The sequence below is a fragment of the Panicum virgatum genome, chromosome 9N (genome assembly GCF_016808335.1).
Source record: "Panicum virgatum strain AP13 chromosome 9N, P.virgatum_v5, whole genome shotgun sequence".
Lineage (NCBI taxonomy): Eukaryota > Viridiplantae > Streptophyta > Magnoliopsida > Poales > Poaceae > Panicum > Panicum virgatum.
Window position 1 is genome coordinate 68,597,502 of NC_053153.1, and position 22,257 is coordinate 68,619,758.

General features: G+C 44.7%; 3 protein-coding genes and 1 pseudogene across 6 annotated transcripts; 1 reads left to right on the forward strand and 3 right to left on the reverse strand.

Moving 5' to 3' along the window:
* Window positions 1-582: 582 nt before the first annotated feature.
* Window positions 583-4,583, reverse strand: LOC120690574 (transmembrane protein 209-like). 2 transcript variants are annotated; one of them, XM_039973269.1, is made up of 7 exons: window positions 4,266-4,583; window positions 4,097-4,152; window positions 2,932-3,779; window positions 2,632-2,830; window positions 2,283-2,462; window positions 1,755-2,131; window positions 583-1,025 (listed from the first exon to the last, which is right to left on the reverse strand). In XM_039973269.1, the coding sequence occupies exons 1-7, from the start codon at window positions 4,451-4,453 to the stop codon at window positions 885-887; spliced, it is 1,989 nt and encodes a 662-aa protein (XP_039829203.1). In that variant the 5' UTR covers window positions 4,454-4,583; the 3' UTR covers window positions 583-884. The 2 variants fall into 2 exon arrangements, with proteins under 2 accessions (XP_039829203.1, XP_039829204.1); XM_039973270.1 differs by having other exon boundaries at window positions 3,953-4,152; window positions 4,266-4,549.
* Window positions 4,584-6,278: 1,695 nt separating this feature from the next.
* On the forward strand, window positions 6,279-9,549 carry LOC120690576 (lipid phosphate phosphatase gamma-like). The gene is made up of 3 exons (XM_039973271.1): window positions 6,279-7,333; window positions 8,467-8,677; window positions 9,155-9,549. The coding sequence occupies exons 1-2, from the start codon at window positions 6,857-6,859 to the stop codon at window positions 8,671-8,673; spliced, it is 684 nt and encodes a 227-aa protein (XP_039829205.1). The 5' UTR covers window positions 6,279-6,856; the 3' UTR covers window positions 8,674-8,677; window positions 9,155-9,549.
* A 761-nt stretch (window positions 9,550-10,310) lies between these two features.
* On the reverse strand, window positions 10,311-15,057 carry LOC120690575 (annotated as a pseudogene).
* Window positions 15,058-15,348: 291 nt separating this feature from the next.
* Window positions 15,349-17,909, reverse strand: LOC120690577. Of its 3 annotated transcripts, none has more exons than XM_039973274.1 (5): window positions 17,827-17,909; window positions 16,432-16,479; window positions 16,053-16,234; window positions 15,835-15,964; window positions 15,349-15,737 (listed from the first exon to the last, which is right to left on the reverse strand). In XM_039973274.1, the coding sequence occupies exons 3-5, from the start codon at window positions 16,220-16,222 to the stop codon at window positions 15,669-15,671; spliced, it is 369 nt and encodes a 122-aa protein (XP_039829208.1). In that variant the 5' UTR covers window positions 16,223-16,234; window positions 16,432-16,479; window positions 17,827-17,909; the 3' UTR covers window positions 15,349-15,668. The 3 variants fall into 3 exon arrangements, with proteins under 3 accessions (XP_039829208.1, XP_039829206.1, XP_039829207.1); XM_039973272.1 differs by lacking the exon at window positions 17,827-17,909 and adding an exon at window positions 16,978-17,279; XM_039973273.1 differs by lacking the exon at window positions 17,827-17,909 and having other exon boundaries at window positions 16,053-17,285.
* Window positions 17,910-22,257: the final 4,348 nt, after the last annotated feature.

Genomic DNA, 22,257 nt, shown 5'->3' on the forward strand with positions numbered 1-22,257 from the left:
CAGGTTGGAGATGCGGCGCCGGCGGGCGGGGGAGCGGCCACGCCGGGACCAACGGCGGGTGGAACGGGAACGGAGGCAGCGGTGGCCACGGGTTGCTTCCCGGGTTGTGCGGCCACGGCCACGCGGGGACGGGAGGCGGGTGGGACGGGAACAGCGGCAGCGGCGGCCACTGCCCGGTGCCCGGCGGGCGCGGCCACGGCCGGTTCAGGCCGTGCGGGGCGTCGGGCGACGGAGCAGCGGGCGAGCTCCGGCGGGAGGGATTGCGGCGCCGGCGGCCGGGCGGACTGCCACCGCGCTAGGGTTGTCGCGGGTCTTGCGGGTTGTATCTAGTGTTTGCGGGTTTCAGTGGATTGTTCACTGTTGGGACATAAGAATATTGCAGCTGGGCCGCATTAGTCGCAATACCTGTTTTTGCGAGGCGGGTTTGTGGGTTTGTTTTAAAACCCGCCCCACCTGCAATCTGAAGGACAACCATAATGATCCATTCAGGACTTTATATCACTGTTAAATCAGTCTGTCAAACAATGAATGAAACTGATGAACAAATCAAAGTGATGCTGCAGTAAGTAATTTGCTCGAGAATGACTAAATGGTACCAGTTCACGTCGAATTCCAAAACACAGAACCACGGTCCACGGGGTTAGGGTTAAGCAAATCAGTTTGCCAAAAATTGAATGTACAACTTGGGCATAACATTCAGATGCCCCTCCAGCAGGGCATATCACACCTACTAATACTACGTCAGTTCCAAACACATGCCAGTGTCAATTACAACTTAACACCAACAAACTAGCTGGTCACAGTTTCTCATCATCGGACTACAGAAACCAGCTTTCTAGGGCTCCTGCTGACAAAGCCAGAATGTGGCCCACCATGCCTCACATTCAAGTTTCCGCATCTGAATCAATAACTGACAGGAGGTTCAAGGCAGACGAACCAATATGGATTCCTCTAACCACACCGCCATATCCGATTTTTATTTGGTGGCAAAGAAGTAGAATGGCATCCCACGGAGCTGTTCTTCCCTGAAAGTGAAAATACAGATGTACAGCTTCAGAACGTGTCACGAAAGGTTTAGTGTTAAACCTTGTAACAGTCAATGAGTACAAATATGACATGAGCAAATTCAATTGGGGTGATGAATCAACAGTTCAGAGGTAACCTAATAGCAACAGAAATGAAGAGCTTATCAAGAGAATAAATATAATTGGTTTACTTCATGTTTAGCAGCTTAGTTAGCTCAACCATGTACTTGCCAAATGTGTCTCATAAACTGCTCAAGTTCATACTGATAAATCATCATGTTCATAGCAAACAACACAAAAGCCAGAGCCTCTGACAATATGTCATTTATTCTCAACCACTTTTGACTAGGAGTGGTAAAGGATCATGACCCTATGCCCCCTTCACAATCTAACTCAGCCCTTAATTATTCTTAGCTCAAAACTACATAAAATATAAGCCCAGCTCTTAAAGTATCTAGGCTAAATTTTTAGTTCCTTTACCACCCCTACTTTTGAGTTCATAACTAAAAGAAGTTTAATTCAAATCCTGCCTCGAACATACAAAAGTACCCGTTTGCTACCTTTCTTCCGGGTTTGTTTCTCTCATCTCACTTAACTTCCTACAGTGTGCATCCTTTTGAAAAATACCTCCTCCACTTAACAGCAATCCATGCTAAAATACATGACTGAAAGAGGAGGGAGGGTAGTAGCAACCATGATTATAGAATAATAAATTCATTAACAAATCACCTGAAGAGAAAATTGCATCTTCTTGTCCCAGTATAAAGCAAAAATTGGAGGACTCTGCTTGCTCACAGCCAGTATAAGAGCCCCTGGGTGAATAATTGCTGGAACACCTGATATCAGAGCGACATATTTTTCCGGAAACCTCTCTTTTGGTGGAAGAACTCCCAGAAATAAGGGATTTTTGCTAGACTGGGCACCAGAGTAGGAGGTAGGATCAACATGAAGCATCCATTTTGGATGCTCAAGGAAAGCAGCAAACAGGTACAGTACAAGGTGCGAGTCAGTAGGTAGCTCGCTGGTCCACTTTTTCTCTGATTTACCACAGCCATTTCCATGACCCATGTAATCATAGTTCTTCAAACATGTACCTTCAGCAAGTTCTGCGTTGAGATAGAATCATACAGATTATGTCGGTACTAATTCCAACACCCTAAGTATTCGATCTTATTGTTGCAGGTTACAAAATTTAATTCTACAAAAGGCTCTGCACTCAGCTATTTTGAGAAAAAAAAGTGAATGCAAGATATTCACCTTGAACTCTCTGCACAGTGTAATCAGCACGGACACTGCTCTGTGGCAACAAGCCTTTTATCAACTCCCCTTTCATCAGAGTGTTGAGCCTCTGATGCTCTGTAATTGCATCAATACATGCTTGAATAGCTGGAAGGAGGGGATTCTGTTGTGGCTGTTGTGGACTGCCAAAAGTTTGTGCTGCACAGAGAAAAATAATGACTAACAGGTAAAAAATTCCATGCTAGACTTAAGAGTAAGTCGACTTCACCCACAGCACAAAGCCATTGTTACACATATTGACAGAAACATGAACACGCAAAAACCACAGCATGAAAATCTCAAACCAGAAACCACATCAGGAACTCACCAACTGGAGCATCTCGAGAATGTAGGAGTGTGGAGCGCAATTGGTTAAGAATGCCATCCTCATCGACTGTGACAGTCGGTTGCCAATCTTTAGACCCACCAAGAGGGGATAAAGCGCCTGGTGTTGTTGTGCTTGGCAGATCGCTTCCAACTTGGCTAACAGTAACTGAAGCCCCAACAGCAGTTGTTGTTTGCTTAACCTGCAACAGAGTGAAAAATAAGAAAATAGAAAATGGGAAAGAAGCGGTGAAAATGGAGTGGAGATAGAGGGCCATGCAAAAGGAGCCCCAAAAATGTGCACCTGAGTATGGCTTGTTTTGATCTTTTGTACAAGTGGGTTCATTACAACTGAAGAGAACCACTGCCTAAGACCATCTCGCCATTGCTCAATCTCAGGATACACACCCAAATTCTCAAAGGCCTCCACCGCTTGCTCTAAGGACATTGGAGGTGGAAGTTCACCCTCACCCTTTTTGGGTGGTGTGCTGTACTTCTGATGGGAGCCAGGAGACATTCTCACAGGCCTCAAAGGTGTACTCCTTGCAGCACCAGAAGGGGTGGTTGATGTTGCAAGTGAAACAGGAGTAGCAACACCAAAGCTTGTAATGGTTGCTGGAGGAGTTGCAGTTTTAGTCTCTGAATCTGTGATCTTGTCAATACTTTCATCTAAGCTAGCCAAGAAGTGATCCAACATTGCCTCTGTCTGTATGCCCTTTGCACTGCCTGAGCTTTTCCTTGACCATGGCGTTGAAGGGGAAGAGACAGACTTTTGCAATGGGGTGGAAGGTGACATTTGCAATGCTGTGGTCAGTCTCTCACCACCAGGGCTCAAATAGCTGGAACCAATCCTCGATTGCCCTAAAGGCCGAGATGGTGTGTAGCTGAACGAAGACCTCCTGATAGGCACAATGGGCTCTGAGGGCGTTGATGGCTTCGTCTTGGGAGGCCTTTTCGTTTGCTCACCCATCCCAACTCCTGAACCTTCCGTCTTTAACCCAAGAAGACCCAGTTGGCGTTCAGACAAGACAATCTTTTCATCCTTAGCCAGTGTCTTCTTCCCATTGTATAATATCAGTGCCCTGAAGAACGCCAGCAGTGTGAAAAGAGCAACAAGACCCAGCACTGCCTCCACCATCTTAAAGACAAAAACTGAAAGACCAAAACAGGTTAATGTTGGCAGATGCACCACTAGCACAACAAAAATTCACAGCCCAACATTTATAATTATAAACAAACAGACCCTGTTAAATGAATCTAAATATGTGGATTTCAGATTTCTACAGGCATTAATGCGTGGCAAACTATGGCATTTCTACAATCACCTGCTGTTCAATGAAACCAAACGATGCATTCTTGGCCATTGCCCATTGGTATTATCACAAACACCTCATGTGCAAGCACAGTGCCGCGAGCCATGCTCTGGATTTCCCCGAACGCCCAACCCATCAGGAGATGGGAGAACTTACCAGCGACGGGGACAGAGATACCCGTTCGGCCGGCGAACTTGGCGAGCTGCTCCTCCCTGGAACAGCACCGAGACACGAGCACCCAGGCATCGTTATGACAATATGACATGGGGTTTAGGGTTTAGATGCAGAGTGAGAAGGGGTGGGTATCAGTGCTGCTCGGGCTTACCGGGAGGAGACGGCGAGGAGGGAGGTGGCGGAGGCGACCGGTACGACCGCGAGGACGATGAGGACCTGGACGGAGGGGCGGGCGCTACGGGAGGCGAGCGCGCGGGTGAGGGACGGGTTCTGGTACACGGAGAACTTGTCCCGCGCCTTGCCGGCGCCGGGCGAGCCGGCGCCCTGCTGGGACCCCATCGCCGCCGCCGCCGTGACCTGCCTGCGTGAGGCAATGCGCGGCGCAGTCAGGCTGAGGCGTGCGGGTAGCGAACAAGCTATTTGAAATCGGGAAGCAGCGGAGTTCGAACAGGGATGGCAAGAAGACGGACAGCAGAGTTCGTGCCTTTCGCTTTTTTTGAAAGATCTTCGTGCCTTTTGCTTGGCCCTACTACTTATTTTAGATTTGAATTCCCGCTGGCACTCAGTGGGCTTTTCGTGGGGGTTTTATGGCATTAATTAGATGGACATCTCAGTAAAAATGTTGACATGGCAGCCAAATTAATAGAAGAGAGGAGAGAAGCGTTTCTTCCCCGCGAAACGAGTCCGGCGTCGTTTCCAAATCGATGAAACGGCGGTGAAACGCGCACTGAGGAGCTCCACCATTTCATGGCGGATCCGCTGTGCCTCCCGCGCTCCCGCTTCCCGCATTCTTCCTCCGCGCGCCAAAACCTCCCGTCTGCTCCCGCCAAAGGCAATCAGCCTCCCCACAAATCCATCTCCCTCCCGTGCCTCCCCACAAATCCATCTCCCTCCCGTGCTCCCCCCTGCCCTTCCTCCCACAGCGTCCTAGCTACTGGTGCCGCGGGTGAGATGCCTCGCCAGGGGGGAGGTCTTCCCCATCCCGGCGGCGGCCCTGCAAAACGCAGCGGCGGCGGCCCCACGAAGGGTCGCGGCGGCACCGAGAAGGGCCGCGGCGGCACCGAGAAGGGCCGCAGTGGCGGCTTGGTGAAGGGCCGCGGCGCCGGCACGACGACGGGCGGCGGCGGCGACACTAGTAGTGCGGCGGCGTCAGCTCCTCCGGCGGCTGCGGCTTCTCCGGCGGCGCATCCCCCACCAACATCCGGTCCATATTGGCCCGGATATGGAGCTCCTCCGGCGTCTGCATCTCCCCCTGGGTCTGCAGCTCCTCCGGCGGCTGCGACTTCTCCGGCGGTGCATCCCCCAACAACATCTGGTCCATGTTGGCCCGGATATGGAGCTCCAACGGCATCTGCATCTCCCACGGGGTGTGCAGCTCCTCCGGCGGAGCCTCCCCCACCTCCATCAGGTGCACGGTGGCCTGGATATGGAGCTAGCAGTGGCCAAAATTCTTCCGCACATGGAAACCAATACACAAATCCATGGTATTTCTTCTCTGAATTCTTTGATGAATGGTTAATCATATGTCTGCTTAAGTACTCTAGCTGATTGGACCTTATTCAAGTCTGAGCGCTCTCAATCTTACAGTGGTAGGCACATATATTTTGAGCACAAGACACTTAAGTGCACACATTAGTTAAAGTTGGTCGTGTGGTCGATCTGCAGGTTATCTCAATGTCATACATAGAAAACTACTTGTTGCCCCTAGACAAGCACACTCCTGGTCTCCATAGCAAAAGATTTATTTGAAGTTAATCCAAATATTTATTTTGGCTACAAATTAAAATTTACCATATGTAATCTTTTTCATATATATGCCCATTTAAGATCGTGTGAATATTTGAAGTTAATCCAAATATTTATTTTGGCTACAATAATATTTATTTACCATGTTCCTAGACTAATACGTAGTTTACAAACAATTGCAAAAAATGCTATAGAGTTCTCATGGTACATTTGATCACAACACAATCCACATATTAAATACTGCATCCTGTCTATGAAACTGTGCAGTGTGCACTGACAGTGACAATTTCATGGCAGTTTTTTCTCACAGAAAAGCTGACGTGGTAGTCTAGGTAACAGTGCTACGAAACCCCCACTGAGACTGGCGCCAGATAACACTGATCTCAAAAGGAGTCAGAGTGCCTAGAGGGATGAAAACAAACGGCGCAAATTTCATGCCAAAGCGTCGCAAACCGGTTCAAATCGTGTGCAACAAACAAATGTTATGGTATGAGCAGAGATCTTGATCGTGCAGGTGCTCAACTGAACCACCAACAAATGCAAGCTGGGCAGCAGATAATTGCGGTCGCCCATTTTTGGTTAACAAACTACGGATCTAGTATATCAAATATGGCAAAACTTGGTTACTGTAGCAAAGCTACGTAGTTTACCTATTCTTGATGATTGGATTTTGAATTCTCCGTTGATCCCTTGGTTCTGAACCGTCCGATTCATCCTTTCTGTGCTCGCTCTAGTATTTTCCATTTTTCCATCTACCCCACGCGGCGTCGCTCCCTTCGCTTCTGGCACCTCCGTCCCGCTCCACGACGCGTTCCGTCCCCACACCCGGCAACACAACACGCGGCGGGCGCAAATCCCGGCGACCCCCCACGCCAATCGGAGCAGGGAGCAGGCGCCGATCGAATCGACCACCGGACCCCAATCCCGAACCCCCGCCTCCAATCAGGTCCTCCTCCAATCCTCCGCGACGCGGGCCGGGGAGGCGAGAGCGCGACGATGTCGGGGGCCGGGGATTACCAGGAGATGGCTGCGTCGGTGCCGCCGTCGCTGAAGGCCATCACGCTGACGCACGTCCGGTACCGCCCGGGCGACCCGCTGGGCCTCTTCCTCGCGTGGGTCTCCCTCGTCCCGGTCTTCATCAGCCTCGGGGGGTTCGTCTCCCACTTCCTCTTCCGCCGGGAGCTCCAGGGTCTCTGCTTCGCCGCGGGGCTCCTCGTCTCGCAGGCCCTCAACGAGCTCATCAAGCACTCCGTCGCGCAGTCTCGCCCGGCGTACTGCGAGCTCCTCGAGGCCTGCGACTCCCACGGGTGGCCGTCCAGCCACTCGCAGTACACGTTCTTCTTCGCCACCTACCTCACGCTCCTCTCGCTCCGCCGGTCGCGCGCGCGCCGGGTGATCGCCGCCGTGCCGTGGCCGCTGGCCTTCCTCACCATGGTGTCCAGGGTGTACCTAGGGTACCACACCGTCGCGCAGGTGAGAGTCCCTTAATTTCGGATCCGATCTGACTAGATGTGATTTTCCATCAAATCGTGCATTTCACGCTTAAGGCCGGTCCCACTGATCATTTGGCGCTTCTCCTGCTTCGCTTCTAAAGCTTGATAATTGTGCCTTTGCTATGATTCCCCTATATTTATGTATTTCTAGTGAAATTTTGCTAGTTTAGCTCTTAATGCCTTTTAGAACTATAAAGAACGCATCTTTACATGCATAATAAGCTTCAGATATACTATATTCATCATCGCTACTGTGGTTTCCAGTGAAAAGTTTGCTAAGATTTACCATGAGGAAAATTTACATGTCTATTTCCTGTGGAAGGTCGGACAGAAGCAACTAAGATCATCAACACAACAATTTCATGTTTTGCCATGGAAGGTTGCAAAAGATTTATTTAGCATGTGTGAGACCATGGCAGCTTACAACAACAATGCCTTTTAGTCCGAAACCAGTTGCATAGGCTAACAATGAAACCCAACAAGAGTCACAAAAGACCATGACAATTCCCATAACTATGTTCTTTGTCCTAACCTTATTAGAAGGGGGAAACAAAAAAAAATCAACAAAAGCTGCAGAAAAGTTAGCAATATTTTGAAGTAAAACTGTTAAACAGTAGTTTCCATAAAGATATGTATGCAAGAAGAGCATCCACCTTTAGTAAATTCGTAGTTTAGTTAGGATCATGAGCTGGTATCCTGTCCTTCTGAATACTATTGTGGTATTGTTCATTTTTGTACCTGATGGCCTGCCCTTTTCTGGAAAAGAATTCTTATTTGTTTTTCTGTTAAAAGGCTATGTGGCATTTATTTTTGTGGATGTTTAGTAATGCTTCATTTGTATGAATCTATTTAGCATTGGTTTGTTCAGTAAACCAATTGCATTTTTGTCCATTTGTCTGTAGAACTTTGGCTCATGGTAGAATTGTTAGCCACCATTTAGTGCAATCTGGATCACATGATGCTCCTTTAGATTGGTTACATGTGTCCTTATTAACCTGCTTATTTGAAGGAAAAGCGAAAAGCGATTTGATTTGATTATTATTATTTTATGAAAAATATGACTATATGGCATCTTGAAAACTGAAAGGAATTTCCATTTGATAAATTCAACAGGTTTTCGCGGGAGCAGTAGTGGGCCTTGTCTTTGGTGCTATCTGGTACTGGATTGTCAACACCATGCTTGTTGATTACTTCCCGATGATTGAGGAGAGTGCAATCGGGAGGTGGTTGTACATCAAGGATACATCCCATATTCCAGATGTGCTTAAGTTTGAGTATGATAATGCAAGGGCAGCAAGGAAGAAAGTTGCTACTGATTGAGCTTGTAAGTTGCAGCATATCTAATTTTGTTTTGCTTGTTAAGCAGATGCTGCTCAGATACAAAGCGCTGAACCTGAAAATTGCAATTACATTTTTTTTCTAATTAATTGAAAAATCATGATTAGTAGTCCAGCAATCTTTCTTCCTCTGGGACTTCAGAATGTTTTGTGATTGCTGATTTAGTCATGAACATGCTTTCTCCATATTCTTGGCATTGTTAAAATTAACCTTGATACAAGAGAAGCTATTGTTGGCCTGTATCTAGCAACTCCAAAAGCTATCGTTGGCTATCAACCTTCACCTCATTTTATCAATATTGATTTTACTCTAAACTTGATCTACCTTATCGCATATTTATGACCTTCACATGGTAGTCCTACTTTCAGTGTTCTGATCAAATTTGCTTGACCTACATCCATGTGATAAAATTAATTGCCCCCATGTGCCTAACTGGTCCTCATATTTTCTTATGTCAATGCAGGTTGTGTCCCCGGATTTCATTTTGCTCACAGTGATTATAAGAATGTGTGCGGCATGTTATTTGCTTCAGTTGCTGCACACAGACATGTAGCGACAACATTTTCAGTAGAAAAGAAATGTCTATTACAGCTTGGCATTTTGCTTTTCCTGGGCATATGCTAATCTTTGCTCAGTCATTTTGTTTCTCGTAATGGCAGTTTGATCATAACTTGACGATTGCTTACATTTAGAAAATGACATGTGAACAATACGTGAATTCATTTCCAGCATCGAGATAATCTTTCGTTGCTTGTCTATGTGTCAGATAACTTCAATGTGTTGCATTCTATGTTGTCGAAACATGAATACATGTATGATGTATGCCAATCTTTAGCAATGTTTTAGCATTTTTGTGTACACTGTACCAAGTTTAGCATGATTAATAATCTTCTGGCACAGTACATGCAAGGGGTTAGTAAAATGCTGCTTTAAGGTCCTGTCTCTAGGTCCAGAAAACTTGTGGATCACGTAGACATATGTAGCTCCAAGTGTATGTTAGGAGCATTTAGATAAATCATTTTATTTGTGGTTTATACTAATTACTAAATATGAATATTTAGACCACTTTGATTTAGTCTACAAACTACATATGTAACCTGGATCTCGGACTAGAGTTGTGCCGAAAAGGTCCTAAATTCACTCACCAGCAAAGTGCACTGTAAAGTGGGATCCTTTTCCTGCCAAGGTGCTCAATCAAATGGAGAGAGAATGTAGCCTACATCAATGCCACATTACATCTTTATGAAATATCCAGCCTGTAGTGTCAAAAATAAGTCAAAATGTTACCTTATGTGATTATCAAGCAAGCGAACAAGCTATTTTCTTCTTCAGGGGCATACATCCCAGTATACACTCAACACAAACAATTCCCCAGGAGTAGATTTAGCTTCTCAGAAAACCACTAAGAAAAGCTACCACAAACAGGGTCTTGGGCTGTTTTGGCCTTTTCGGCAGGAATGTTACGCATTACCCGAAGGTCATCCCGTGCTCACTTAAGGTAGTAAACGTACACTGCATTGTGAAATTCATTAGTTGTGCTGTACTTATTTACCTGCCACCACCCCCCAATTTCAAACCACCAGTGCTGTTTTAGCAACTTGAAATTCGAATAAACTGAGTAAATTCGAAATTAGAGCTAACTACTGAACATAAATTACGAGACACGCCATTTGGATACGCACAATTGATAGTGTACAATATAGGTACTTGTATTCCTACAATAAAAGGTGTTCGCTGGATATGCAGCGCCTGTGAGAACCTGCTGATTGCTCGGTTCAAATAAGATGCATGCAAAGCATTCTCAGAAATAAACTTCACATGTTCAACCACTGATTCGATCGGCGGTAGCATGTCGTTCCTCTCGAGTATGTAGAATTTGTGGTAGAGGAGCTGCGATTTTTACCATCTGCAAAGCCAGCCATGGTAAGTGCAGAGTACAAACAACATCGAAAGATACTTTCAATTTCTGTACTGTCTCTTTTTCAAAAAAAAAACTAGACCTGTAGTAAAAAAATATTACAACAGTTGCCCTCTAAAGTTCCTTCTTTTTGGTCTACCATAAACCCTAAACACGATCTCCTCTCCTACCTTCGTTTAGGTCTACTGTAAAAGTAGTCTACTGACATAGTACAAACGCACGAGTAAACCTTACTTTTTGCTTTTTTTTTCTTAAAGAGATACCCCCTTCTTTTTTAAATATATGAAATTTAAGTCAAGATAATCAAAGTTCTTTTTTTTAATTAGATTGTCCTAAACATCATATATTTAAAAAACAAGGGAGTATTATTCTTCAGCAGTCAAAAATTCAGATTTTTGTTTTTGTGATTGACCTCCTATTGTCACCTTTATCGGCCTTGTATTAGTATAACATTACAGTGCAATATTAATCTTAGTGGTAACAATGGTGCAAACTATGTAATAAATCCATGTCCAATTCAAATTTCAATATATCTTCTTGATATTGTAATCTACTCCTATTGTGCAAGTCAGGTAGATAACACTGCCTGAGATGAGATCATGAGACATATATTTAATCACCTTATTTGTGGTTGGATGGCAAAGAACCAGCCAATGTGCAATGTAGGTGATAGCCACAGTCTCCAGGAACAGGTTGTAAAGGTCTCTCGTAACCTCTAATAAGAGCAAGAAAATCAGTCGAACTAAATACAAGAATCATCCAAAGAGGTATCTGAGTGGAAATGAGAGATGGAAGAATTACCCATCATATGCAAAAGAACTATCCGTGCCAGTAGATTCTGGCTCAACAAATTTGGGGTGCCCACCAATACCATACAGAGGATCATCTGTTGGCACATACAGAAAAATATACAAGAGATTTAATATCAGCTGAAATATTTTGTGCCAGGATGGGGAGATGAGATTTCATGTACTTTGCCAAATGCATTAATCAAATAAGTAACTGAAAAAAATGGCATACTTTTAAAGTACAGTGAGCAAGGTACTTGCCTACAAGAGGGTGCCCAATGTATGCAAGGTGTATCCGTATTTGATGGGGTCGTCCTGAATGAATTTCAACCTAAATAAATCAAGAACAAGATACATCACAGATTAAAATGCTCAAGGCAGCAAAAGAAACTTGACATTATATGTATTCTCAATTCAGAGCAGATGATGCCATGCCCATTTGTGAGCATGCAAGTGCGGGACAGAGCACATATTTTGCTTACAGTCTACACATTCTACCTGGACAAGTGTTTGATTTTGGTGTGCAAGTCTCTCAAGAACACATACTTTGCTCATTGCTGGTTTTCCTGAAAATTGAGGGTGCAGATAAAATAAATACTAAATCAAATGAAGAGAGCTGATGAACAAGCATTGCTCAATACAGATTACACCATGAACAGTACTGCGATCGTTCGATATTCAAAGACCTTCACCAATTCCAGGTTACATAAGTGAAATTGTAATGCACCTGATGAACATGCTGCATAAAGTCCCTCTGCCACTCCAGGATAATGAACTAACCCTATGGGTTGGGTAACCACAACCTGCACATGATGGCAAAAAATTATAGCGTGCATACTTGTGTGTGAGAGATCATGCATTCAAAATTATAAACAAGTACACAAGACCTAAGAGATCAGAACAGTGTATTGAATAAATACGGGGACAGGTATAGTACCTCATCATTATCAAGTATGCCAGTCACCAAGGCTCGATAAAATTTTGAAATTTTTCGATCCTCGCCGAATTCTGATTTATCCCTATAGATTATTTTAGTCAGTAGAACTGTATGCATTGCATGATGTGAATACATCAAAAAAAAATTCTTTCCAAATAACGAAGGGGAAATTTTGACACCTTTTACTTCCAGCATTTATAGCTCCTTCAGCGAAATAAGATGCAAGTCGAACTTTGGCGACCTTTGTCTTGGCACAGAGCAGAAGACCTAGCAACAGAACGAGCAGGTCATCAGCAGCTAGCAAGAACAGACATTGCAAACTAAAATCAAAACAACAAACAAATCAAATTACAGAAGAGCGTATACTTAATGCCAGTTCTGGTCAAACTATCTTTTTTGGCAAGGCACATTTATTGCTGAAAACAGTTTGTTACCACTAGGGCATTTTCGATATGCAGCCCTTTTCCGAGTGATCTATCAACTGTAAGCTCATGTTATAGTAAAAACATGGAAACAAGCATTCTAGATCATCTAATCAAGGCTCATGCTTCCAGATTCAGTAAATTGCCCCTAACCTCACTCTTAGGAGGGCTTTTGTTCCCCCGCCCATTACACATACAGACACACACAGGCAGCTCTTGAACCAGTGCGATTGTGTGACCTGAGCATCTGCCTCAGGTCGCGTTTTGATTCCCACAGTAAACCATGGCTATTATCGCTCTTCTCTCCACCTTGCTCCTGTGAAACATCATAGTTACTTAAAAAGACGTCTCTGCACCATGTCCATGGCTTTCTAATTCTCCATCATTGTGCCATGACTTGAACATCCCATTAGGCCATTACTTATTGCTGGTTTGAGCATTAACTTTTCAGTAGGTTTGAGCATTAACTTTTCAGTAACTATTGTATCTTTCTCCTAGATTCCTATGTTCATACACAAGTTACAAAATTTACATCTGCCTCAAGTGAGTGTCAGTAAATCAGAGTTTCCGAGTAGGATTGAACTGTAAATAAAGGAACAAACCTGATGTTCCCCTTCCTAATCGATGAACAGGAACAGGATGTGACTGCACATGTTTTCTCTTGGAGCAGCATGATGTCATCTTCCAGTCTTTCAATTGAAGCTGTGCTAGTACAGAGCGTTGCTGGAAGAGTCCTTTAGGCAGAACTTGCAAGCCAGAAGGCTTATTAAGGGCCATCTGACAAAACATCCTTGGGCTAAGATAATAGTTCTAAATGTAAATTGGAAGTTAGCTTCATGTATTAGTACTGATTTGCCTGATTTAGCAAACATGCACAAGAATACGGGAAAAAAAAACTCACACCTTACTGAACCTTGCTGAAATGGATACGATATTTGCGAGTTCAAGCTAGTTGGGTGTCCATAAGTAAAAAAATAATGATAACAACCACAGCAAAGTGTTTTAGTCCCATAAAAGCTAGAGATGAAACCCAACATGAGCCACCAACAATAAGGAAAACTTATACAAAGGTATTAATAACAGTAATATCTGTATATGCTAAGGGATCTAAAGCCTAATTCATGGTCATGCACATGGATATCTATAAGTCGATAAAGTTAAAAACTTAAGTCCATATCTTTCAAGTCCTCAGATAAATAAACATAAAGCAAACTTAGGTGGGACTTGAAAGCTGAACCTTGTCAACCAGCTAGGGGTATATAATGTGAAAGATGGGTTAAATTTACAGAAAACACCACCGAGCTTATTTGCATACCATGTCATCATCCTCGTAAAGCACTTCCAGCAAATATGGCGCAAACAGCTCCTGCCAAGGGAGACGATGATATACCAACTTACAACCATCCCTGCAAAACGAAGTTAACTTAGGTACCTGTTATATTATAATGAACTTTCTTTTCAGCTATATATAGAACCAAAGGAAACGCTGGAATGCAATTAAGATTGTAAAGCAGAAAACAATAAAAACACTTGATGCAAATAGAAAAAGAGAGCTACCTCAAAATCATATCTGGGTCGGTGATAACTTCACCGTCAACAGTTATCTGCAAAGAAAATTAAGCTTTCATTAGCGCCCAAGTAAATGTGCCAGAAAAGTCGGAACCTCTTTCATTTTCCAAAATACATGTTACAATTTTTTGTTGAAAATTAGAAGGCAACGCATAAGTTTCGATAAATGCAAGCCGCCTTCTAAAAATACATGAATCACCGTAGCTCAGTGTACAGCACGATACAGAGAGCACAAAATAGAGAAGATGACTAAATTTTCACAAGATGCCCTACCTGCCCGTTACGAATCCTCTTGACCCACCTGCGGAGCGCACCACGACCTCATCATTAGTTAAACTAACAAAATAAACCATCAATGGGCCACGGAGATCAGGAATTAAGCGTGGCCGTTAGGCACTAACCCTGGCAATGGCGCGGAGCTCCTGTAGTTAGTGGCGTAGAACTCAATCAAGGTGGTGGCGGCGGCCGCATCTGCTTGCAAGTGTAGTAATCAGAACAAGTACCAATCCACAAACCAGGGAGAACGAGAGGGAGGAGAAACCAGCGCATCGGAACGTGTCTCTGTAGGATAGGCCTTGGTTGAGCTCCGGCCACGGCGTCCCGAAGGAGTAGAGCACCCCTGGCGGCGGAGCCCCATCGGCCACCGGCGTTTCTCCCTCGGCGGCGGACATCACGTTGGGGAAGAGGTTTTAAGAGTACATTTGCAGATTAGTCCAGCAAGTTTTCGTCTCCTTTCACAGACAACCTATAGGCTGCAACAGACAGGTGTACGTTTCAAGTGTGCCACTGCCGGCAGGCATCGATGGCTTTCAGTCCTTTCACCTGCTTCCTGCTCAGATCAGCTAAAGGGCGCTCAACAGCAGTGGATGGGCCTCTACTCGTCGAGCTTGGCAACAGAAACGGCGTCGCCAAGCTGCAACTCCAAGCAAACGGGAAGATTGCACCATCCTCTCTTCGCCAAACAGTAAAGAAGGGAAAACTCGCGACTAGATTATCAACGTACACACGTGAAGGTTGCTAGTGTAAATCCAAACAGAAGAGTTCAAAATATCTTCCAAGAAGAAACTCATACACGAAGTGTGATATTTCACTTGCATGTCTGTTGACAACTTATTCACTCGTATGATCGCCGTAATTCTCTACCAGACTACAACTGGTGGCTAATGGAGCAGAAAGATAAGTTCTGGTGACACAGTGCTGGAGCATTCTCTTCTAATCTCATACTTTTGGTCCGCACCATACAATCGTACGGAACTTTTGAAACAACAACACGAAGAAACTATCAAGAAAACTTCCACTCCTGAATTCCTGGTGCTGGTAAATGATGCTATGCTATACTTCACTTATTTTTCATTGGGTCTTGGAATCGGCTTGTAGTCGTAGCTGTTTATGTCAACCTTTTGCTGCAGAGCCTATAAACATGGAAGCTCATTAATTAAACCAGTTGTGGCAAATGGCTAACTTCGACTCAAAGAAGACATGCATTTTCTACATATGAATGCAGCATACCTTCAGTTCATCCTCTAGAGAGAGTTTCTTTGGTTTATAGGCCCCTTCCACTGGCCCTGTTCGGCTTAAAGCTTTTGTTGTTTCTACCACCTCCCATTCGATATCCTCCTTTTCCTTTGTTACTTCTTTGCTGCAAAATACAATAAGCCAGCACCATCTGACAGTGAACCAAAGGTATCCCCAAAGCACAGACTAGTTAGAGGCTCGAATGATTTTACCTGCCCTGTATAAGATGCGCCAGCCCAACTGCACCAAACACTGTCAAGGAAATGAGTGGTAACCCATATCGAACAAAAGGATGTTTTCGCCCCCATCTTTTGAACTGTGATGCTTGTTTGAAAACCTTAGCAGATGGTTCCACTGGATCAACTTTCTGAGTAGTATTCATGATCAGCTCTGACTGTAAAGAAGGAAGTCAATCAAAGGGAGCCAACAAAAATGATTTACTGGATAGTTACAGGAGGACCATCTTGTTGCATAGTAAGCTTCCCTGTTGTAGAGAACTCCACATGCATTCATACTGTCATATACTACAACATAGAAGCTAGCTAATATCACTTAAACAAAAAAAATTGCATACTGAAACTTAGCACTTACAAGCAGGAACAAGCACCAGCTTATATGCTTATATTTTATCTTTTAGACCTGAGAAGAACATCATAACAGGATAGGAGGAAAAGAGTTAGTGTCATAAACACAAAACAGGAATTGTCACATTCTCATTCCAAATTCACGGCAATAATTCAATAACTCTGAAATGTAAAGCAGCTCAGATTTAGAAATAGAATGAGCCAAGCAAATTTGTACATTGGATTTTCTGCTGGCATGTGTAGTTCCTGAGTCATTTTTAAGCTGTCTACCAGAAAATGCTGACCTATTGGGAATTCGCTACGACGTAGACAAAATTATAGACAATACTAATACCTAACATCTACCAGTGCAAAGATGTGCATCAATCCTTAATAGTTTAAGAAATTCATGAGAAAAGTATTGTATATCACACTGTATGAAATTATCTCTGAGCTGCTTCTGCAGAAAGCATCAAAGTTCCACAAAAACAGATTCTGAAATGTTAGAGGTATAACTTGCTGAAAAGCGTTGTCACTTGCCACTAGCACTACCCGGATGGGGGATTGGAATAACCTGCTGGCTCTGGCTGCCTCAGCAGCCTGCCGCGCGCGCACTGCGCTGGAGCAACTGTCCCTAGCCCTAGCCGGCGCCCGCGCCACCATGCCGCTGCCCCCTCTCCTCGATTTGGCTGCGCCCGCTTGCGCCGGAGCTGCTCACCGCGCCGGTGCCAGCGCCGCCACCCGCCTGTAGCCTGCCACTCCGCCTCGTCTGCGATTCACCAGATCCGGTGCGCCACCACGGACCACGGGCTCACGCGAGGAGTCAAGATGGGGGCCGCTCACGAGGAGGAGATCCGGGCCTTCTTTGGGTTTTCTTTTCCTGGGCCGGCCCCTCGGTCTGCAAGACTAGGCCACTATGGACTGGACTGAACAATTAGATCCCAAACCTCCTTGGGCGGCTCCAGGCAGGTAGGTTAAGGGTAAGAAAATATAGAAACATGTATTAGGTGAGAGCGAGTGATGATTCTTAAATTTTGATTCCATGTTAAAAAAAATTGAACTATTAGATTCTTAGCGTTTACTTTAGATAATGCGATTGTTTCAAGGTAGAAGAACTTTGGAATGCTGGCGTAGCTAGGATTTTTGCATGGGGTATGCCAAGTCAAAAAATTTATATGCGAACCGGTAAAATTAATTTAACAATTCGGTAAAATTTCATAAAAAGTATCCAACAATTCGGTTCACGACTACTAAACAGCATAATAAGTCTTAAATTACATTCCAATCTACTGCATACAAATTAGATCGACCAATCTAACAAGTAGTAAAACCTACATAACAATTAACAAATCAGTAAAAATAAGTTATGGTTAGGGATTTGGGAAAAATTGAGAAGAGCATGCCATGGAGGGGGAAGGCTCACCCTGGAGCTCGGCAGGTGGGAGCGGCCTGATGTCTCTGGTGCCCGGCGGCCGACGGGAGCACCGCGCCGAGGCAGCGCGGCGTTCTCTGCGCTGCGCCTTGCGTCGTCGCGCCGGCCGGCGGAACTAGATCGAGGGAGGGCCGGAGGGGGAGCAGCCGAGCAGGGCCGAGGAGCGGAGCGTGCCGGGGGCCCGGGGCCGACCGCAGACGGCAACGGGCGACGGCCGAGGCGCCAGCGCGCTTTTTTCTTTTTTATATTAAAAAAATCAAAATTTCAAAAATATATGTCCATTTTGAAAAATTTCAAAAATACCCCCCGGTCGCCCCCCATAGGGCGACAGACCCTAAGTGTATTTTTTTCAAATTCGCAAGGAGGTCCCTGGGCAAAAAAATGCAGGGGGGACTGTCGCCCCCCCCAACGAGCGACAGGGGCCTGTCGCCCACCACAGGGGAGACAGGGGCCTGTCGCCCGGTGGGGGGGGGGCGACAGGGTCCCTCCCCCCTATATAAGCCTTGGCCGCCATTCCCTTTGTCATTTGAGCCTAAAAATTCAGAAAAAAAGAGAGGGGTGAGGAGAAGAAAAGCGGCGAAGCTCTGCCGAATTACGTACTTGTGATCTACCGGTAACTTCCGTATGAATCCATTGATATTGTATAACAATTTAATTTAATAAGCGGATTAGCTGAATTAGATTTGATGATTTAGAACACTCGTTTAGTATTACAATTTCAATACTATTACATACTTGTTTTAAATTAATTATGAATTAGAATAGAATTATGAAAGTACATTATTGATATTGCAGCATAAGACAATGGCTGCCTCCAATTGTGGAGGATTTTTATGGACCGAAGAAAAATCTAGTATAATACTTGATATCATGACCCATATTGTTATCATTAAGAAGTTGGATCCATTAGCGGATGGTACGATAGAGATGGTGTTGTCCAAAGTAGTAGAGTTTAAAGATTTCACATTATTTCGAGGTATTACGACGCAAGATGTAAAGGGACACCTGCTAGAACATCGGAAGATATACATGAGAGTATGTGAACTAGCAAATCATCCTAATATCATTGGATTCTTACAAAGTTCTTGTAAGATATGGATGCGGACAGAGGTGTATGAGATGCACATTAAGGTAACTCTCAATCAGTTGTAATCTCGTCCGTCATTTCGAATCCATATTTATGAAATAATAACATTGTTTTTTAATTATATGCTAGGATTACCCCGATGACACGGAGTTGATTAACAAAATGATACGAAATTTTCATAAATTGGTATGTATCTTCGGTGGACTTATGCTGCAAACTAGACGAAGGAGGTGGATAAGATCTTCGGGTGATAGTACTTGGCCTGCGCAAGAACAGATGCCCGGAGGTTCGTCGAGTCATGCTGCAGCACCTCAACCACCAACTTGTGTTAACTGGGATGACGACATGGATGACTTCATGCCCCCCAAACCATGGCCTCCAACACATGATGTTCCTCCCCCTTTACATGAACCTAGAATCAGAAAAGAGACTAAGGAAAAGGCAAGAGGTTCGTCAAGTCATGTTGCACCACCTGCAGCACAAACTTGTGTTAACTGGGATGACGACATGGATGACTTCATGCCCCCCAACCATGGCTTCCAACACATGATGTTCCTCCCCCTGTACATGAACGTAGATCCAGAAAAGAGAGAAAGGGAAAGCCAAGAGGTTCGTCGAGCCATATTACACCACCTGCAGCACCACCATCTGTCAACTGGGATGACGACCTAGATGATTTCATGCCATGATCTATAACATATGATGTTCATCGGTTTAAGATGTATTCGCATTTAGTATTGTTAATGTTGTATTATGCTTGTATGTATGTCTCGTACCTAACTTGCATTCACTGGACATGTACATAATGTCGAGTTTGAATCGTACTTAGTCGTAATGGAGCATCGAAGTATAAACATACAATCTATTATATGTAATGAAAAATACGAGAGTGATCAGAGACAAACGTTGAAGTGTATAAATAAGCGGTCCACAGCTATCTCATTACAAATAAACATCAGAGATACAAACATCAGATATATCTAACCACTCCTATGGCGTCAGACCCTCTTAGGCCTCTGCTGGGCACGGACATGGCCCTCGGAGCTTTTCATGTCACTAGAATACTAAAAAGCACACATGTAATTAATATAACGATAAGAAATAAGAACTAAGAAATGCATTACGCAATGTGAAACATCAAATTTTACATCATAATACAACGATAATGAAACACACATCACACATGCAGTGGCATGTCAGAACCTGTTGCAAACTACGGTAAACAGACTCCGGACTAACCTAACATGCCTTAGGTAATTTAAAAAAACAGAACAAACACAACGATGCAACATGTCACTAGCACTAGGGTAGTCCTAGTAGCCGTACCCCCACGTAGCAAACTGAATTGAGCCTTCTCCGCAGTATCCACCCATTGCAGGTGGTGCAGGCGGTGGTGCCGGAGGCGCAGGGCCCTTCTTCTTGTGACAAGGGCAGTTGCAGTAAGGAATAGTGCATGGTTCATCCTGTGAACCAGCAGCATTGCTGGTATCATCAACTTCGTCGTCTTTGTTACCCTCGCTCACTTCCTCATAATGGTTCACCTTGCATTCCAGATCAAATATCTTTATCTGGAGGTACTCGATGAACTCCTGAACAGAATCAATTGGTGCAGGATCTACCCACCTAGTAAAACCACAGTTTTCTGGAGCATCGGAAGACTGCAAAATAAATTTCATGTAAGGTGTCTCATTGAAGATAAAGAAATGAAACAACCGAGTATTACCCATGCGTGTGGACATTTAAAGAAACGCCGACCGCCATCCATCCCGTCGGTGCACATCTGCACTAAGCAGTCCTCACCATATCTGCATTTTGGCCACGGTTCTCTACGGTTATCATATTGTCGAAGAGGAGTTTCATTGGTAAATTCACTCTTGTGCTGTGGCAGAAACTCAAATACTGGTTTCGGAAAGGAATCAGGTCCAAGAGGCCCCTCCCATATTATGGGGTCTCCCTTTCTTCCCCCTTTTCCTTTCCCAAAACTATAGTAATTCTTCCCGCTAGACCCACCTCCAGATATTGGGTATACAATGAGCTTTGGTGTTTGAGTGCTGCTGGGAGTTCACAAACTTCGGAGTATTTATAGGCGCACAAAGGTCTGATACCCGGAGTGTGGAGTGTAAATGCACCTAAAAAGCCTACATGACAACACAGTGAAGAGGCTAGCTGACCTAACACTGAAAAGGCTAGATTCGATTCTCGAAATGACTACTCGATGCAGCTCTGTGCATGCAGACTCATAGCACTGCATTGCTGCCGCTCGGTCGATCGCGCCTAGATGCCGTCTTCCCCACTACACGTCACAGACCTTCGCTGTAGAATGACAGGTCCGTCGTCCTCGCCAGAGAGACTGCTTTGAAGGTGAGCTGGTGTTGTTGCCGTGTTGTCACATCTTTTTGAAATGGTGGAAAGGCACTGCTATTGGGTTGTCGTCTTTTGTCACGTATGTCTGGGCAAAGAATGCGACATTTGGGAAACCCGTGATCGCCGTGCTGAGCAGTGGCAACCTATGATCTCGTACTCGTAGCTAGATAAACTATGGTTCCTATTTTGAGCTATTTGAGCGTGTAGTCGTCATTATCGTCGGCAGGATCTCGGCCACTAACTTCTACCGCACCTAACTTGTCCTTCATTAAATCACTGAAAAAATTCGCAAGAACTTCCCTTATTTCACGAGCATTATGGAAACCACAAACATAACAAGTTCACATCAATAGTATCTATAGAAACAAATGACAAGTAAACTAGCACATTCATAAACATCGGATACAAATAAGCGGTCAACAGCTATCTCATTACAAATAAACATCAGAGATACAAACATCAGATATATCTAATCACCCCTAGGGCGTCGGACCCTCTTAGCCCTTTGCTGGGCACGGACATGACCCTCGGAGTAGGTCAGAACATCCGGAGACCTCACCTGTCGCTCAGGACGCGCAAGGGGCTGCGGTGTCTGCTGCTGAGAGATCCCAAGTGGTGCTCCTCCTAGCTGTGAATACCCCAAGACATCGGGGTCACCTTGCGCGGCAGGCTCTTCTGGAGTCAAGCTGTCGGGGTCGTCTAAGGTGAAGCCCTCGTTATCTGGTCGAAAGGAGGAAGAAGAAGGTCCGGCGCCTGCATCGGGGTAGAATCATACGCATAAAATGCGGATGTTAGCGTACGATCGTGTATTTCGTCATGACAGGTAGAAACCAAAATACGAAACATAAACTAACCTGTGTAGACCGTTATATGTGGCCCCGGTACCATCCCTGGATACGGTCCGCCAACTGGTGCTGTCACTCTAAACATTCCAGTATGGCCGAACGCAGTAGCTGGATCGTATCCTGTTT

Coding starts and splice junctions, on each gene's coding strand:
- LOC120690576 (XM_039973271.1), top strand. CDS start 6,857: ATGTCGGGGGCCGGGGATTACCAGGAGATGGCTGCGTCGGTGCCGCCG. Junction 7,334..8,466: donor GGTACCACACCGTCGCGCAG/GTGAGAGTCCCT, acceptor TAAATTCAACAG/GTTTTCGCGGGAGCAGTAGT.
- LOC120690577 (XM_039973274.1), bottom strand. CDS start 16,222: ATGAATACTACTCAGAAAGTTGATCCAGTGGAACCATCTGCTAAGGTT. Junction 15,965..16,052: donor GCGCATCTTATACAGGGCAG/GTAAAATCATTC, acceptor TGTATTTTGCAG/CAAAGAAGTAACAAAGGAAA. Junction 15,738..15,834: donor CTCTAGAGGATGAACTGAAG/GTATGCTGCATT, acceptor CCATGTTTATAG/GCTCTGCAGCAAAAGGTTGA.
- LOC120690574 (XM_039973269.1), bottom strand. CDS start 4,453: ATGGGGTCCCAGCAGGGCGCCGGCTCGCCCGGCGCCGGCAAGGCGCGG. Junction 2,831..2,931: donor TCAAAACAAGCCATACTCAG/GTGCACATTTTT, acceptor ACTCTGTTGCAG/GTTAAGCAAACAACAACTGC. Junction 2,463..2,631: donor TTCTCGAGATGCTCCAGTTG/GTGAGTTCCTGA, acceptor TTCTCTGTGCAG/CACAAACTTTTGGCAGTCCA.